The sequence below is a fragment of the Saimiri boliviensis genome, assembly GCF_048565385.1.
Source record: "Saimiri boliviensis isolate mSaiBol1 chromosome 19 unlocalized genomic scaffold, mSaiBol1.pri SUPER_19_unloc_3, whole genome shotgun sequence".
NCBI lineage: Eukaryota > Metazoa > Chordata > Mammalia > Primates > Cebidae > Saimiri > Saimiri boliviensis.
In genome coordinates, this window is record NW_027412504.1 from 51,063 (window position 1) to 70,925 (window position 19,863).

Here is a 19,863-nt window from a genome sequence, read left to right on the forward strand (position 1 = left end):
AATCATATTAACTATACCTCTCTTCTGTCTCTGCTTTATAGTCCCACTGCCATTTGGGACATAAACATTTAGAAAATGGCTTTTATTTAAATAAAAATGGCCAACTATTAATGTTATTTCTTACATAAAAAAAACTTAAGCAAAACAAATGAAAAAGACATAATACCACAAAAAAGGCCAACATTTTTAAATGAGAAACTAAGATTCCTAAGTTTCTTTTTTTTCACCATGCATGGGTGAAAACCTCTCACTACATTGACACTAGTTCAAGGATGTGTGACAAGGAAACTATAGCTGACTACTACTGCAAAAGCTTCCTTTGTCTCCTGGTTTCTTTACATGGTTACCTTCCATCAATCCTTTATGAGGGGTCAGCAAACTACAGGCCACAGGCCAAATCCAGTCTGCCTTATGGCTTTGTAAATAAAGTTTTCTTGGATCTCAGTCATGCCTATTTGCTTACATGTTATCCGTGGTGGTTTTCACACTACAACAGCAGGGTTAACTAGACACAACAGAGACCACAGAGTCTAAAATATTTCCCACCTCATCCTTTACAAGAAAAGTTTGCTAACCACTTTTACACCATAACCAGAATGCCTTAATACTCAAATTTAATCTTGTGACTCCCTGACTCAAATTTCTCCAATGAGCCTCTGCAGCAAACACTGCTGGCTCCCTACCAATAGCCTTTCCTTATTCTTTCTTGCCTAAGAAACACAAGTCTATTGGGATGTTTATTATCCCAATTCCCCTCCTCAGCTTCAGAAAGAGAAATGAGTATTCTAAGCTAATCACGTATCTGCTTTCCCAGTGCCTGGTTTTGGGATGTGCATGTGGTTTGACCCATCCAATGAAATGTTACAGGAAGCCCCTTGCATGCTTCTAAGTTTTCTACCCATTTAAAAGACACTGTGAAGAAAAGCAGCCCTTGCGATGTTGTGTTGTGAGAACAAGATGTTTGGAGCTGTTGCGGATTAGCCAACTATGAAAGGAGACATAATAAAACACTGCCAACAACACAGCTGAAAGAGGGACAAGTGGGATCCTGGGATATCACTGAACAACCCAAACAACTCTGATTCCTACTGTTTTAGCCACTGCTCATCTAGTATGTGCAGTCCAAAGCATTCTACTGGTAAAATGCCCATGGCCCACCAGATAAGAGCTATTCATTTCATTCATTCATTCATTCATTCATTCATTCCTTTATTTATGGAGATAAAGTCTTACCCTTTTGCCTAGGCTGGTGTGCAGTGGCACAACAGCTCACTGCAACCTCTAGCTCCCAGGTTCAAGTGATTCTTGTGCCTCAGTCTCCCAATTAGCTGGGATTACACATGCTGGCTACCACACTCGGCTAATTTTTGTATTTTTAGTAGAGATGGGGTTCCACCATGATGACCAAGGCTGAACACCTACTCGTTTCTATAGTATTAAAAAGTCTATTATAAACTTGCCTTAGCTGAGTATTCACCTCACTCCCAACCTCTCATATCTCACACTTTTGGTACTAGCAAAAGTGAACTGCTCACAAACCCTGCAAAGCTCACTCAAGCATCTTGTCTTCTGCACTTGCTGCTCTTCCTCCCAGAGGGAATCGTGTTAGAAGTTCCTTCCGGCAGACACACAATCTTGTTACATCTTCCTTCTGCCAATCATCATTCTTCTGCTTCTTTACCTTGAAACATTCTACTCAGTCTGCATGCTTACCTTCAATCCTACCTACCTTTATTCAAAAAGCTTTCATTCCTCATCAGTTATGTCTGGCACATAATCAATATAATAAATAATCATAATTATAAGTTTCCAGTGGGCATCCAGCACACAGCAAGCCCTGATTAAAGTAGCAAAATAATAAAAAATGATAATCATAATAATGAGCTCCTCTCTGTTTGTATTTTTATTTGTGTTCTGTAGCATTAGAAAAAAATGTATCTAAAAAACATTTCATAGTTATTTGTTAAGCGGACAAGTTAAAACATAAATAAAAATGTTTTTTTTTTGTCAATTCTGTTGAAAAAGCACAGAAATGAAATAGAGACAATTGTGTTATGAGCACCTTAAAGATCAAAATTACATCAATTTCATCTTTGTCTCCTTGTTATCAAAAGCTCTCTGATAAATAGATGGCTAAATTAAAGGTGTCCTTATACAATCTGGATTGTACAATGTATTAGGTGTCCACATCCAGGTAGCATACTAGCATTTTTGTTATTGTGAAACATTTTCTACTTTTATTATCATCTGCTGAGCCTAGAGTTGGGCAATTTGTATATTTATTATGACAATCTTTTGATGAATGGTAGCCGAGCATCTTGTTCTAACAAAATTACTGTTATCATGACAATTAACCCACAGATAGAAGAACACATCTTGTTCCAACAAAGCAAATATATCTCTTTTCATTTCAAATTAGGAGGAGTGAAGTCAGCAATAGTGAGACCTTGCTGGTACAAGCATAGGTTTCCTGACCAGTGCCTCACAGATTGGTACCAGTCCATGGCCTATTAAGAACCTCACTACACAGGAGGAAGTGAGCAGGAGGCAAACCAAGGAAGTGTCATTTGTATTTACAGCCACACCCCTGGCTCATCTTACTGCCTGAGCTCTGCCTCCTGTTAGATCAGGGACAGCATTAGATCCTCACTGAAGCATGAACCTTGTTGTGAACTGCCCACATGAGGAATCTAGATCATGTGCTGCTTACGAGAATCTAATGTCATATGATCTGTCACTGTCGCCCTTTGTCCCAAGATCAGACCATCTATTTGTAGGAAAAGAAGCTCAGAGCTCCCACTGATTCTACATTACGGTAAGTTGCTAATTATTTCATTATATATTACAATGTATTAATAGTATAAAGTAGCAAAATAAATGTAATGTGATTGAATAATCCTGAAACCACCTCAACCTTTCCCTAGTCCATGGAATAACTGTCTTACACAAAACCGGTCCCTGGTGCCAAAAAGCCTGGTGACAACTGGCCTAAAGTAACTCACTATCAGAAGTCTTACCTGGATTGCTGTTTTCAGAAAACTTTTTTGACTTCTGTTTTTCTTTGTAGTCCGAAAGTAATTGGCAAATTCTGTGTATAAAAATGTAATAAATAAAAAGACTTTTAATACTGAGATAAAAAAAAATACTTACCAAATGTGAAATGCTTAGAGTAATTCAAACAATATCAGAATATCAGAACTTAACAATATTATTCCATCCACCTATGTGTACATTCTACAAACTTATCATAAACAAGAAAAAGAGTAAAGTGAAATAGTCAGAAATCAAGGGCACTATGACCCAGTAAGTTAACTCGCATTAGTCTGACATAATGTGTACCAACTCTGCCTAAGTCCTAGCTGCATAATGAACAGCTATTTGTTCTTGGACAAGTTGCTCCTCTTGGGCTCAATGTCATCTTCTACAAAATAAGAACTTTGCTGTCTTATTTCACTAGATTGTTATAAAGATTTAACAAGATAACATTTTTTAAAAGCTCACAGAAATATTAAAGCAATGGAATAATCTGTTCCTAAATTTTATGACTGAAATCATGTTGGAATTTCAAATAAAACCCAATCTGTATTTTGTGCATACGTTCCAATATGAAAAGGTTGCTGTTTTCAGGAAATGTTATTAAGTCCTAATTTTGCTTATTAGTTGTCCTACTCTTTGTGGCTCATAGTTCAGGGCATCTCAACTATTTCACAGTTTGTAACTAAATTTATTGATAAATAACTCCTTAAAGTAGATGACATGATTGTCCACTATTATGGAGTCTATCAATCACACTAAGGACAGAAAAACCAATGGATGTTAAGACCTGGCTGGGACCAATGATCCTTTCCTATAGACTCAAACTCTCAAACAGCAGATGTTTGTCAGGATGATGCTTTATATCCATGTTCATCTCCAGCTGACATGAGAGACCAAAACCCTACTTTCATTTATTTTTAGGTTCCATGAAGAAGTTGCAAGATACATACTAACAACATATTTTGCACACAACACCACACACATTATTCAGTTCCAGTGTTATCTCATAGACCACCTTACATGACTATTTTTGCAGTACAAATAACAACTTCAATATTTTGGTGACACCCATTTTGCTTTGAATCACTCTGTTGCATTATAGCTAGTCAGCAAACAGTCAAATGACCTTCCACTGACTGTGCAAAATATGGAATGCTTCAAAAATCTGTGTGGCCTCCTTATGCAGGAAGCCATGCTATTTTTCTCTTTATTGTTTCAATTTGAGAATGGGTACTGCTGAAGCAAACAGAAAGTTCTACTTTTACACGTGATTAGAAAGAACTTACAGAGTACCTACATAAATTGGTTATGAGTAACATATAAGCAGAGAATAATACACTGCAGAAGGCCGCAGGAGGCCTCTGAGGAGGAAGGCCTCTTCATGCCTCATGTTCCAGTTCAGGGTGACCTTGGCTCTGTTACCATAAACATTGTGCTCAAGGCTATAAAAACCCTTCATAGAACTATGATGTAGCCAGACTTGTGGGCTCCTTGTAAGGTCTGTGTTCCATCAGCTGTACTTAGATAACAAGCTAAAGATAACCACATGTTCTTCTTTTGTGAAACCCCCAAACTGCCACTGTTATCAATCCTTAGAATGACACACCACTTCCCGTTCACTGATTCAGTTCTGGCTCACTGGTTCACTCCACCATCATCCTCTCCCCACCATTACTCCACCCCTACCCTGTAGATCAAAGTGATTGTAACCAATAAATAGAGTGGATGGTCAGAGCTCAGGGCCTTCACTGTCACCTCCAAAGTAATAACTGATGGCCCTCTGGTCCCATCATCTCTCTTAATCTTTCTTTTTCTCATTCCTTTGTTGCCACCAAACTCAGGGTACCCACAGGTGATGTAGGGGTGGCTCCCTACATTCTGGTGCCCAATGTGGGGCTCATGGAGCCCTACATTCTGGCACCCAACGTGTGGGGCTTATGGATCCCTATGTTCTGGCACCCAGTGTGCAGGGCTCATGGATTCCCTACATTCAGTGATGAGACATGGACAAGGTATGGCTCTGTTAAGTCCAACTAACCTACTTGAGATTCTGAGAATTCTCTTCAATAGCTTCCTGTGAGGTAGAATTTGAAAATATTTTTAAATATTGAGGTAGAGTTGCAAGTAGCTTGGGCAATTTTCATTATTATTTAAAACAGATCAGTCAAGGGGCCAATCACAACTGGGAGTCCGCCGCTTCTGGGAAGGTAAATATGGGATTTTCTACTGCCTCAGGTATTATACAGGATATAAAGGTGCATGAGGGTACAGAACTGGTAGCAAAGAAGAAAGAAATACTCATCTCTTCCTGCCACATTATTTCAACCTCTCTGACCATTTAGAACAAGCCCAATGAATATCTGTTACAGAAAAGACCAACAAAGGCCTGAAAGGATCTCTTACCATGAAGGTCTCAGCTAAGTCTAGGCTGAATATGGGGGAGATGGTCAATTAGCTCATTTTGTGTGTGGATAAAGTCACATTGCCAGAGAATGGTGCTGGTGCTTTGGGAATAATGGCTGAGCATATAAGCATAGGTATGTGAATTTAAAAAACGCTGTAACTTCAACATCTTTGTATGAATCACCATGAAGACCTGAGGGATCTGAATCAGTAAGGGCATCTTGGTGTCAAAGATCAACCATTACCAGGCAGCAGGACCAGTTTCAGGGGCAAAAATGCAACAGAATCAACAGAAACAACAGAATGATTGGAGTGCCCTTTGTTTCTAGTCCTTCTGATTTGATAAAAGGGATTGTCTTCCTTGGATTTAGTAAATCCCTTTGGTTCTTGAAAAATTCAAAGAGTATGGAAGAGATAGTCTTCAGAAGACAGTAAATGACTTTCTGATAAACTGGACATTTCAAGACCCAAATAACTCATCAAAAAAAAAAAAAAAAGAAAAAGAAAGAAAAAAGAAAGATGTGACACTATTTTTTATCTCATTCATAGGTGTTATACTTGGATGAAATGAACAATGTTGGAATCTGTAAACATAAAGGTCTTACAAGTCCTGAGATAAAGAATCCTGCACACACTGGTACTTCTAACCAGTCTACCTTTTGCTTGATTTCTAGCTGATGCAGGGGACTAACTCATTGCCACTTTAAAACTACCCAAACCAAACTACTACATCTCACTTGATATATAAGATACAGTTGTTGTAATTATTTTAAGCCTTAATTTAGTGTTAACTAGACTTTTCATGTAAACACTTACATATTATGTTGACTAGACACAGCATAATCCTTGGCAGTTTTTCCAGATTTATCTTGACAAAATGCATCAATATCTTGATCAAGTAGAAGGCCAACCATACTTGCTGATCCACAACATACGGCAAGTATAAGCACAGTCCTAAAATGACAGAGAGGTAATTTTTCCCTAACTGTAATAAAGTTGTAAGCTAATCTGGCATACTTTACCCATTTAGTATCTTGCCTGTCAATGCAGAATTAAACATTTGCATGCACTAAAAGACATAAGCATCTTGGGTGCTCAAGTGTTAATCTCTGTAAAATACCACCAAAGTTAAAAGGAAGGGACAAAAAGAAAACCTCTTATCTCAGTGGGTGTTAAATAGTAGAAGCTGCTAATTTAAAGGTCTTTGATGGGCAAGAAACTATGCTAGGGCCACTTATCTGAAGTGAACAAAGATTTAAGTAAAGATTTCCTTCCCGCTTCCCGAGACTGATATACAGTAACAGAAAATCAGCTGTGGGGTCACATAAGAGCTATCTGCATGCTGAAAGCAGTAATATTAATAAGAATGGTGAAAACAGTAGTCATAATAGTTTCAGTTAATGATGCCAATAAGCATGTGCTGGGCACTGAATTAAATGCCGCACACACACATCTTTCTTACTTATGCACAGGCAATTTTGAAGGAGATATTCTCCTCCTTTTCATATATGACAACACATTTGGTGGTAAATAACATTGCCAAGGTCACACACCTATCAAGTAAGAAAGCTAGGAATTAAACCCAGTCTTGTGTGAATCCGAAGCCTAGCTCTTTTCTCTTATCACCCACCTACACCTTGCCTTCATTAAAGGAACAGTGTACCCACTTAAAACTATCTCTACTTCCTCTCTCCATACCAATTAAAAATAAGGCCAGACACAGTGGCTCACACCTGTAATCCCAGCACTCTGGGAGGCCGAGGCAGGCGGATCACAAGGTAAAGAAATTGAGACCATCCTGACCAACACGGTGAAACCCAGTCTCTACTAAGAAATACAACAATTAGCTGGGCATGGTGAAGCGTGCTTATAATCTCAGCTACTCAGGAGGCCGAGGCAGGAAAATTGCTTGAACCTGGGAGGTGGAGTTTGCAGTGAGCAGAGATGGTACCACTGCACTCCAGCCTGGTGCCTGGTGACAGAGAGAGACTCTGTCTCAAAAATAAACAAACAAACAAACAAACAAATAAATAAATAATCAAAACATCAAAATACACTGGAATTAAAACAAAAGCTGATGAACTTACAGTATGTGGGAATAGCAATTAATTGTCTTGGAGGCATAAGCTAACATTAATATTCTTCAAAGAAAGCAACTCATCACAGAGTTATTCAAAAGACAAAATGATTATCAACTCCTATTTATGTTTAATAAAGTGTATTAGTGGAAAAGCATATAAGACATAGAGATTAAAAACTACTAGAAAGAGTTAAGTTCAATCCTAAGTCATAAGTAAACTAAAAGTTAAAGTTCACACTTCATGAGACAAATATGAAATCCATTTAGCTAACATAAATCATATAACCAAAAATGTCACATAATAACATCAGTCAGTGTAGTAAGAGGAATCCCACTAAAACTGTTCTTTATGTTGCCCAGTCTAATTGTTTTTCTACTTAACTGATTTGTTGATCCTGATCACTATGTTGCAATAAGTTAATCTTATAAATGTTTATGACTTGAGTGACTGCTATCATTCTACAACACAGAGATTAAAAAAAATAACTATACCTTCCAAATTTATCAATTGCATTTACATTAGCTTTTTTCTTGATTAAAAATTTCATCATTTTCTCTTTTTGTCCATATACAGCAAGTGAAAGTGGCGTGAGGCCACACTGTAAAACAATAAAAGCAAAAATGATATTTGATTCAAAAAATTATGGACTTCTCAACTGAACTGGAAACTATATAAGATCCTATAAACTTACACTCATAGAAAGTAAACAAATTATAGTCACTTCCTTCTTACTCTTCGGTGCTTTCTCACACACTGCTCTTTCCCTTGGAGACACCTCTCTTCTGCCTCAACACATTAACTCTGATCATCTCAAAAACTCACTTTAAAACACTTACTGGTTCCAGGAATCTTTGCTTCTATGCCAGCGTTTGGCATGGTATTATTGGATGATAATATTTTTTCCATCTAAACAAAGAGCTGTATCTTTTAGCTCTATATTCTCAAACTCTAAGACAAGTTGTTGGGTATAAAGCAAGAATTTGTAAAATATTTCTTTAGTTTCATGTTTTACCAAAAGATCAAGCTCCAATGTGCAATAAATATTGCTACTAAGTCTCATACTGCCCATTTCAACAAGTTTTCCAACATGTATTCATTTAAAATCAATTTGTATTTAAGTTTTCCAGATTGGTAACTAAATAAATAATCAGTTCACAGAACTAGTGAAACCAAATTTACAGAATCCCTATATGTAGTCTCAATAACTCCATGGTTTTCAGTGTTTAAAACTGCCATCCCGATTAAGCAAATGCTCTACAAACGTTTTATTTTTTATTATTTCTTGTACTTTAGGTTCTGGGGTGCATGTGCAAATCATGCAGGATTGTTGCATAGTTACAAACATGGCAAGGTGGTTTGCTGCCTTCATCCCCCTATCTCCTCTATCTTGTATTTCTCCCCTCATTATCCCTCCTTACCCTCCCCATGCCCCTGCTGTCCCTCTCCTAGACCCCCTCAACCGACCACAGTCTCTGATGCTCCCCTCCCTGTGTCCATGTGTTCTCATTGTTCAACACCCACCTTTGAGTGATAATATGTGGTGTTTGGTTTCCTGTTCTTGTGTCTGTTTGCTAAAATGATGGTTTCCAGAGTCATCCATGTCCCTACGAAGGACATGAACTCATCATTTTTTATGGCTGCATAGTATTCCACGGTGTATATGTGCCACATTTTGTTTATCCAGTCTATAATTGATGGACATTTGGGTTGGTTCCAGGTCTTTGCTATTGTAAACAGTGCCACAATGATCATATGTGTGCATTTGTCTTTATAATAGAGCAATTTATAATTCTTTGGGTATATACCCAGTAATGAGATTGCTGGGTCAAATGGAATTTCTATTTCTAGGTCCTTGAGAAATTGCCACACTGTTTTCCACAATGGTTGAACTAATTTGCAATCCCACCAACAGTGCAAAAATGTTCCTATTTCTCTACATCCTATCCAGCATCTGTTGTCTCCAGGTTTTTTAAAGATCACCATTCTAACTGGTGTGAGATGGTATCTCAATGTGGTTTTGATTTGCATTTCTCTAATGACCAGTGCTGATGAGCATTTTTTAATACGTTTGGTGGGCTCATATATGTCTTCTTTTGTAAAGTGTCTGTTCATATCCTTTGACCACTTTTGATTGGGTTTGTTTGTTTTCTTATAAATCTGTTTTATTTCTTCGCACATTCTGGATATTAGTCTTTTGTCAGATGGGCAGATTGCAAAATGTTTTTCCCATTCTGTTGGTTGCCAGTTCACTCTAATGATTGTTTCCTTTGCTGTACAGAAGCTCTGGAGTTTAATTAGATTCCATTTGTCTATTTTGGCTTTTGTTGCCATTGCTTTTGGTGTTTCAGCCATGAAGTCCTTGCCTACGCCTATGTCCTGAATGGTTTTGCCTAGGTTTTCTTCTAGGGTGTTTATGGTGTTAAGACTTATGTTTAGATTGTTAATCCATCTGGAATTAATTTTAGTGTAAGGTGTCAGGAAGGGGTCCAGTTTCTGCTTTCTGCACACTGCTAGCCAGTTTTCCCAATACCATTTAGAGAGATACTGGATAGTCTATAATAAAGCTTCAATTGATCAAAGAAGTTTAGAACTTGCTACAATTCTAACTGAGAAAACTCTGATCTTACTAACAACTTACTGAGCTAAGCACTTGAATGGTAACAAAGAGACACAAAATCCTGAGAGGACCATCCTCTACTTATTGAAGACTACTCACTGCAAATTTCTAAAGACCTTCTGAATGGCAGTGAATAACTGATGTTAGGAGAAGGTATTATTCCGTAAGCTGATTGATACTGCCAATAATATTCATTTTAACATCCCAACCACAGAGATAAAAGTCAGATTAGGCCAGCAATGGTGGCACACACCTGTAATCCTAGCATTTTGAAAGCCTGAAGCAGGTGAATCACTTGAGCCCAGGAGTTCAAGACTGGCCTGGGCAACATGGCAAAAAACTCATCTCTACTTCAGAAAAAAAAAAAAAAAATACTAAAACTGAGGTTGAAGGACCACCTGAGCTTGGGGAGGTCAAGGCTGCAGGAAGCTGTGATCACACTACTGCACTCCAGCCTGGCAGAGACCTTGTCTCCCACCCCCCAAAAAAGTCAAACTAGTATTATGGGAAATGAAAGATATAAAGGAATTAGCACATATCCAACTCCAACTGCAACTATTCTAGAGATCTTAAGTTTCTGAGATGTAAGAATTTATATATTACACTTATTTATTCAGTGATTCCTCAGCAGGAGTGTATCCAGATTTTGAGGAATTTGTCATCATTGTTTAGAGAAAGGTCTCATTATGTTGCCCAGGCTAGACTCAAACTCCTGAGCTCAAGCAATTTTCCCCCTCAGCCTCCCCAGCAGCTGAGACTATAGCCATTCACCACCATGCCTGGCTTCAAGGAAACCTTTTGAAACATACATGTCCAGGATTTATTAGACTTACTTTATGAAAATCTTCAGGGGAGAGCCTAGACTTGTAGATTATTTAAAATTTTTCCTCAGGTTACTGAGATGCACAATTCTAGCTGAAAACTAGTGCAATAGATAATTACTTTCGTGTCCTCTCTTAGCCACATAACCAATTCCCTTTATCATTTGAGGATTTGGCCAAAAAGAGAAAAGAGTAGGAGAGAGATTCATTTGCTGAAAACACCACATAATTTTCCCAGGTAAGAGAAGAACAGGGTCTAGTAAACTCAAAATCCAACTTGATCTTGTTATTTATAAGCTCCTTATCTCCCACCTTCCCATCAAGACATTCTAGATTAGAAAGCAGAATTGAGACTCTAGTTGGCTATTTCTACCAGAAGAGGATCATGAGTCAGTTAAGTACCTGTTACTCCCTCTGCTCAAGGGTTTCCCACTACATTACCACCTAATCACTGCCAATCTGGTTCCTCAGAGGCCTCCTAACATTGATCTCCAGGCAATTTATAACTAACTCCCTCTCCCAAACTGAAAACTCATTCTCTAAAACTGAAGAGAACTCTGTATCACCATACAAAAGAAACGAATGAATACCACCACACACACACACACACACACACACACACACACACACACACACGTTTCATGGTCTTTCCCCTCCATTACCTAATTTCCAAACTAGCCTTGATATTTCTGATTGCTCTTTTCTCCCCTTTCCATTTCTCCCTCATGAGCAATCAGAGCTACCCTAAGCCTTGCCACTCAAGATACATCACTTCATATCGATTACTTTTCTTAGAAATTTGCCAAAGCAGCAGGATTTCTATTCACTGAAACATGTTTTTGTTTTCTTGGAGTTTTAATGTAAAACTTATTTCCAGGGCAAATTTTACTATTTTACAGTCATTAGGAAAAATAAACAAACAAACAAACAAAAAACCTGGGAAAGAAAAATTGGAAAAAGCAATAAGTATTACCTTTTACAATGTCAGTGTTTTCAAAAAAAGAAATTTACCACAAGTACATTTTTTAAAAAGCTGTACCCTCTAATTCTTCTTTAAATTTAACAATATTTAAAATAAAATCTTAGACAATTAAGTCATTTCAAAATATTTTCATTCAGGTACACTTGAGCTTCCAAATACAGAAAACTAACCCTTACACAGGAGGTCGGTGTTAAAACAATCGCATTTCAGTATTTTGAAAATAAAATGGATAGATCTATACCTTGTTTTTTGCTTCAATATCAGCACCGTATAAAAGCAGTGCTTTGGCCAGTAATTTGTCTTCATTGTAGACCGCATAGTGTAACGCGGTATTGCCATACACATCCGGAAGGTCTGGGTCAGTGCCATGTTCTAGCAACGTTAACACACATTCATCTTCTTGGCACTGTACGGCCTGTGAGTATTAGACCAAAAACAAATCATAAATCCTAGGAACTCAAAAGAAATATTCCACAGGTTTCACCAACTAGCTATATTTAAATGAGAAAACTCATCTTTATTCTACATATTGAAATCAAATCCATCTCGTGCCGATACAGTCGGCTACTGCATACCTTTATTAGAGCTGTCCTCTTTTTGCTGTCAAAGGCATGAAGTTCACATCTTCTGTACAGCAAGAGTTTTACTATTTCTGAATTCCCATTGGCAGAGGCCAAATGGAGGGCAGTTCTATGGGAGTGAGAAGACTTTTTAGGAAATTGTAGTGCACTATCTACAGCCACCTCAGCAATTCATGTCATTGCAAACACTGAACAGTCTGCTATTACTCTGCCTTCAAAACAAACATTGCATTTTCCTTTGAAGAAAGTATACTATTTATTACCCCTCCTTACTCACTGTATGAGTGAAAGAGCAGCCTATTTGAACAGAAAGAGCATAGCCCTTGGATTCCATTCAACTTGGGCTGGAATCCTCTTTCTGCTCTGTCACTTCCTAGATGTTGCTTAGCCTTTTTGTATCTCAATTTCCTCAACAATAAAATGGGAATGAAAATAGTAACTTTCTCAGAGAAAACCACTGTAATACTTAATGAGACTCTACACAAAAGACAGAGAATAGTTCCTAACACAACAGCTCAATTGCTAGATATTATAATTTTTACTACTACTACTGGAGACATGTGAATTGAGTGAGATAATACAATTATACCTACACTTTGAGGTATTTTTTAAGGATTACAGGTAACATTCTATTTTAGTGATTCTAAGATGATTCCACGTTTGAACATTTCTTACACTGGAATGTCACTTGTAATTCATGATTTACTATAACTGTAGTTAGCAGCATTTAAATAATTCTCTTATTGGGACGTAAAATAATGAGGCATCTTACAATGCCTGGTGCCTTACATTAGCTAGGCCACGTTATAATATAAGAGGTCTGGCACAGTTCTAGTCCAATGACTGGCATTTAGATGAAATAAGAAGGCTGAGGTGAAAACAAAAACAAATTTCTAAAATAAACTAATTCTTACTTTGGTTTTCAAAAAACTTTAAGCCAAAGAAAACTTGAGATTTAAATGACTAAGTATGTCTCATTTTTTTCAATACTCAGAATTACAGAATGTATGTAAATCAGGTATTTCTAATCATTAATATTAGGATTTAAGACTATTAGCAATTTTCTTTTTTAAAAAAGGATTTGGAAAACTATTTGTGGAGTTTCTTCAACGTTTACATCCAGTGATACCTGTGCAGGATGCGCAGTTTTGTTACATAGGTAAATGTGTGCCAAGGGGGGTTGTACAGATGGTTTCGTCACCCAGATATGAAGCCGACTACCTGTTCCTTCTACTTCCTGCTGCTTTCCCTCCTCCCAACCCCCACCGTCTGATAGGCCCCGTGTGTGCTGCTCCCCTGTAGGTGTCCGTGTGTTCTCATCATTTAGCTCTCACCTGTAAGTGAGAACATGTGGTATCTGGTGTTTTCTGTTCCTGTGTTAGCTTGCTAAGGATAATGGCCTCCAACATCATCCATGTCCCTGTAAAGGACATGCTCTCATTCTTTTTTTGTGGCTGCTGTTTATGTATCCCATTTTAGTTCTTAAAAGTACTAAAACAGTCTTTATCCAAGATTGTTATAAATTTTAAAGGACAATTAAAGGTTATCTTTTTACTATTTCTACCTTCAGAAACACTTTTGTTTGAAAGGAGAGAGGAAAAACTTCAATTGAGATTAAGTTCTAATACCCCAATTTTAAATATCTCAGTTTGCCCAGCCCCAGCATGTAAACATGAAGTTTTCAAAGATGAAGGACACTGAGAGGGAGTAGAACATGCCTGCCACGTAATAGGTGCGAGACAGTAGAATATGCCTGCCACAAAATAGGTGTCTGGCTTATGTTTGATGAATAAATAGATTGAAAGGATACAGCTGGTGAGTTCAATATTTAAAAAAAACTCCTGTAGAGGAATACATTTGTAATAGTAATAATCAGTTATATTTGCTATTTTAATTTTCATATATAACTAAAGTAAAACCATTAATCCACAGTTTTTACACATTATATATAAGGAGAAGATAAATATATAATAAAATGAATATACAATAAAATCTACTGGAACAGGTAAACAGATTTCCTCTACTTCTGGATAGGGTAAAAGTTTACAGAAGATACCCATCCACAGAAATAAAAATAAATAATAGAATGTGAGAAACTATTTGTATCTATGCAAGTAGCATATTTCTTCTCTTCCCAAGGATTATTTCATGACTACTGAAACTTAACTAAAACTTTTGAGATGTTCATTGCAGAAATCACAGATAAGAGAAAGGGAAAACCTTCACTCACAAATCCCCAGAAATAAATTTGATCGTATTTTCTACATCTTTTCAGCTAACACAAAAGCAGATTGTTGGTGTATATGTAAAACAGATTTTTTTTCCTCACTTTATATACCAAATTACATCTTTGCATGTCAACATATCTCTATCTATTGACGCCCTCAATGGTTACATATTATTCCATGCCATGGATGCACTGAAATTTGTTCATAAAATCTTCATATGAGTTCTTCTCAATACATTGCTATTATAAGCAATACAAAAAAAGATGTATACATTTATTAAAGCTATTTCAGAATAATGAAATTGATGAGTAAAAGGCATATACATTTTAAAAATAGAGTTCTTACCACCGAAGTATCTATTTGAAAAGTCACAGCAACTTAAACTTTAAGCAACTGTGTAAATACCACTGTTCTTCATCCTCACACACTTTGTGGATAGAAAACCATATTCCATTACCCCCCCCCTTTTTTTTTTTTTTGAGAGGGAGTCTCGCTGTGTCCCCAGACCAGAGTGCAGTGGCACAATCTGGGCTCACTGCAACCTATGCCTCCCAGGTTGAAGCAGTTCTCCTGCCTCAGTCTCCCAAGTATCTGAGATTACAAGTACTCGCCACCAGGCCCAGGTCCAGCAAAGTTTTGTATTTTTAGTAGAGACAGGCTTTCACCATGCTGGCCTGGCTTGTCTCAAATTCTGAAATCATGATCCACCTTCCTTGACCTCCCAAAGTGCTGAGATTACAGGCATGAATCACTGCACCTGGCTTGTCATTCCTCTTCTAACTTAAATTAGAATTAGAAAACAGTATTTTCTAATTCTGTTAGAAATTAGAAAATATTTTCTAATTTCTAAACAGTATTTTCTAATTTCTGTGAAATAGAAAACAGTATTTCATTCCTCCTCTAGCTTAAATTCCTTCTCTTACCAGAACACTATGTTTTCCTAAGTGCGTAGATCACTGGTAGACATACAAAGAAATTACTTTGCCCAATTTTAAATTGAGTTTATTTAGTTGTATTTTGGTTGACTTGAAAGAATTCTCTGTAAAATGAAAATACATGTTTTGTAAAGATGTTGGAACTCTGTTAATGTTTTTCTTATATACGGATGTTTTTTATTTTGCCAAGCCAACTTTCAGAATACTTGCTTTGGGAGGTTCTTAGGAAGGTCATTGTGAACATAAAAATACATCTGCATATATAGGCCAGGCACAGTGGCTCACAACTGTAATCTCAGCACTTTGGGAGGCCAAGGCAGGTGGATCACAAGTTCAAGAGTTCAAGACCAGCCTGGCCAAGATGATGAAACCCATCTCTACTAAAAATACAAAAACAAATAGCCGGGCATGGTGATGGGCACCTGTAATCCCAGCTACTCGAGAGGCTGAGGCAGAGAATTGCTTAAACCTGGGAGACAGAGGTTGCAGTGAGCTGAGATCACACCACTATACTCCAGCCTGGGGGACAAAGACTTCACCTAAATATTTATATATGCATATATAAATAGGCATTTGTGGTTTTTTTTTTTTCTGGTACTTTTCACCTTTTGTGTATTTAAAGTTTTTTACTCTATACTGCAGGAATTTATTTTTGTCACATAAAAATCTAGCTAGGTTTCTCCAAACAGCCTGCATTTCACTTAGGAATAATTAAGTTTTTTACTAATATAAAACATCACCTTTATCAAGGACTAAATTCTTACATACATCTGACTATTTCTGGATTTCCTATTCTGTTCTGCTCATTTATGTCTTTTCAGCTGTTAGTAAACAATTTGTGGAAATAGCACATGCAAATTTTGACATCTGGAAAGCAAATCTTTTTCTATTCTGCTACAAAAAAATTAATTTATCACAGTAACAGACAGCATGCCTAATTTAAAAATGCTAAAACTTCGCTATTTTCATTTGGTTTAGGTCAAAGTGATAAAAACAGAAAGAGCTCGTATCTTTTTTTTTAGATTTTTTAATTGCATTTTACGTTTTGGGATACATGTGAAGAACATGCAAGACTGTTGCATAGGTACACACATGGCAGTGTGGTTTGCTGCCTTCCTTCCGCTCACCTGTATCTGTCATTTCTCCCCATGCTATTTCTCCCCACCTTCCCAACCCCCGTCCCGCCCCCATTTCCCCCCAACGGACCCCAGTGTGTAGTGCTCCCCTCCCCGTGTCCATGTGTTCTCATTGTTCAACAGCCGCAGAAAGAGCTCATATCTTGAGAGAAATGAGTCTTCCTATTCAAAGACACAAACCATCTTCCCATTTATTTTCCTTCTAAGGTTTCTCAGTAAATAACATATTTACATAGGATACATTGATATGAAACACATATTGAATTTTATTTGAAGAATATTTAGCCAGAAGTTGATATACTATGGAACTTAGTTCTCAATATATACCTTTCTATAATGTATATGACATTGTTTTAAAATGTGTACATTAAAAATAATCCACTGCAACGATTTAGTTTTGCGAGGTACATCACTTTAAGACAGTCTATTAGTGTTCTACGAGGGAAATTATAATTTGATTGGAAATCAGTTAAAGTTTTGTTTTCACGTTGCTGCTCATAAAGAGGCCTGTGCCCTGACCCCTCTGAGGTTCCCACAGCCAGGACGGTGCGGGGCCTGCAGAGACGATAAAGCCGGGCACCCCGCCAGCGCCCCCACACCAGTAGGGCACATCCCCACCATCCCGCCTCCTCTCAGCGAGGCCCAGTTACCTTTGTTCCGTGTCCGTCTCGTTCACGTCAGTGCTCCTGAGCATGACGATGAGATCGGCTCTGGGGACTTTACCCCACCAGGCGGCTCTGTGGAGCTGGTCCAGGTCTTCTCGCCGGACCTGGTACCTTGGCTCCTCGAAGGCACTGTCCTCATAGTCTGCCCAAGTGCCCACGTTGCTCTTGCCGCTCCCCCTGCAGCAGGAGAAGCAGTGGCAGCACCATTTGCCCATCCTGCTCCTGAGACCAAAGGGCTTCTTCATAGCGGAGGCAGCCGGCTTTGAACAAACCTCAGCCACCATCTGCTTTTAACAGCCAGGGGAGGCCAGTAGTAGCGGGCAGATCGCCTCTACGAACCAGCTTGACCGACTAGCAGGAAACTCCGGGTTTCCAACCTGGTGGAAGAGAAAGGTCAATCCCAGCCCGAACCTGCCCACCCCAGGAGGGGAGCCCAGCCCAGCCCAGCCCAGCCCAGCCCACCCAGGGAAAGCCCACGCCCACCCAGGGAGAGCCCACTCCAACCCAAGGAAACACCCAGCCCGGCCAGGGGAATGCCAAGCTCAGCAGATAAAAGGTCAGGCCCAGCCAAAGAATGCGAGGGAGGAAAGGTCAGTCAAAGCTAGGAACACGGAGCCAAGCGAGGAACACCACGCTAAGCCAGGAACAGCAAAGCCAAGCCACCGCGACAGGCAAGCCAAGCCGTTATGCGCGTGCGGCGTGCTCGAGGCCACGCTTCTACAGGCGAGCCCCAGCGTGCGGCGTGCGCGTGTCCCAGCCTCCGCGGGCGAGCCCCAGCGCGCGGCGTGCGCGTGTCCCAGCCTCCGCGGGCGAGCCCCAGCGTGCGGCGTGCGCGTGTCCCAGCCTCCGCGGGCGAGCCCCAGCGTGCGGCGTGCGCGTGTCCCAGCCTCCGCGGGCGAGCCCCAGCGTGCGGCGTGCGCGTGTCCCAGCCTCCGCGGGCGAGCCCCAGCGTGCGGCGTGCGCGTGTCCCAGCCTCCGCGGGCGAGCCCCAGCGTGCTGCGTGCGCGTGTCCCAGCATCCGCGGGCTAGCCCCAGCGTGCGGCGTGCGCGTGTCCCAGCCTCCGCGGGCGAGCCCCAGCGTGCGGCGTGCGCGTGTCCCAGCCTCCGCGGGCGAGCCCCAGCGTGCGGCGTGCGCGTGTCCCAGCCTCGGCGGGCGAGCCACAACGTGCGGCGTGCGCGTGTCCCAGCCTCCGCAGGCGAGCCCCAGCGTGCGGCGTGCGCGTGTCCCAGCCTCGGCGGGCGAGCCACAACGTGCGGCGTGCGCGTGTCCCAGCCTCGGCGGGCGAGCCACAACGTGCGGCGTGCGCGTGTCCCAGCCTCCGCGGGCGAGCCGCAGCGTGCGGCGGGCGCGTGTCCCAGCCTCGGCAGGCGAGCCACAGCGTGCGGCTTGCGCGTGTCCCAGCCTCCGCAGGCGAGCCCCAGCGTGCGGCGTGCGTGTGTCCCAGCCTCGGCAGGCGAGCCACAACGTGCGGCGTGCGCGTGTCTCAGCCTCCACAGGCGAGCCACAACGTGCAGCGTGGGCGTGTCCCAGCCTCCGCAGGCGAGCCACAACGTGCAGCGTGCGCGTGTCCCAGACTCTGCAGGTGAGCCACAACGTGCAGCGTGCGCGTGTCCCAGCCTCCACAGGTGAACCACAGCGTGCAGCGTGCGTGTGTGGCGTGTGCGTGTCCCAGCCTCTGCAGGCGAGCCACAGTGTGCAGCGTGCGCGCCTCAGGTGCCATCACTGCATGTGGCTCAGTGACCGACGTGTGCAACCTATGCGCGCCAGTCCTTGTGTTCCCCGTAAATTTTGTGGGAATTGATGGAGGTTTCAGGCCATTGAGAAGAGAAGGCCGCCCCTGAGAAAAAGCCTCTTGAAGCAGTGCTGGGTCTAGAGCCCCTGCAACTTGAGGATGCTGACAGCTTCCTCTGAAGAAACGCCCCAAGACAGTCTGGGCGGTGCTGGTGCAGGTGGCTGCAGCTGCAGCTTGGAGCTCGGGCTGTCAGAGCTTGCTGCAAATGGCCTCAATATTGTGAGCACAAGCAGCTCATCCAGCCCAGACCCTGCCTGAGGCACTTTTGCCACCCGTCTGCACCCACATGGCTATTGGCGACGGGGCACTCTGGAGCCACAGGATTGGAGCTGGGCGGCCAGCTCCCGCTCTGGTTCCCCAGGCCCAGTGTCCAAGCCAGGGCTAACCGCTGTGGGGCTTCTGGTCTGGAGGGCTCTGCTGGAGTGCAGTAGGGGTGTGCTTCAGGCCGCTGTCTCCAGGCCAGCAGGAGGGAGCTTGGAGGAGCACTGACCTGATGGCGAGATGCAGAAAGGCACCCCCATGTGCAGATCCAGGTAACAGGATGCTATGAACTCCAGGGCACCAGACTGGGGCATCCCTGGTAGC

The 19,863-nt window shown here is 41.0% G+C and overlaps 1 protein-coding gene and 1 non-coding gene across 2 annotated transcripts; both read right to left on the reverse strand.

The window, feature by feature from the left end:
- Positions 1-1,661: 1,661 nt before the first annotated feature.
- On the reverse strand, positions 1,662-17,837 carry LOC141583317 (uncharacterized). Its single transcript, XM_074392553.1, has 7 exons — positions 17,471-17,837; positions 12,516-12,630; positions 12,182-12,355; positions 8,012-8,118; positions 6,256-6,393; positions 3,018-3,088; positions 1,662-1,681 (listed from the first exon to the last, which is right to left on the reverse strand). The coding sequence occupies exons 1-7, from the start codon at positions 17,767-17,769 to the stop codon at positions 1,662-1,664; spliced, it is 924 nt and encodes a 307-aa protein (XP_074248654.1). The 5' UTR covers positions 17,770-17,837.
- LOC141583330 (U6 spliceosomal RNA) lies at positions 4,178-4,283 on the reverse strand. The gene has a single exon (XR_012516002.1). It is a non-coding gene; the product is annotated as a U6 spliceosomal RNA (small nuclear RNA).
- Positions 17,838-19,863: the final 2,026 nt, after the last annotated feature.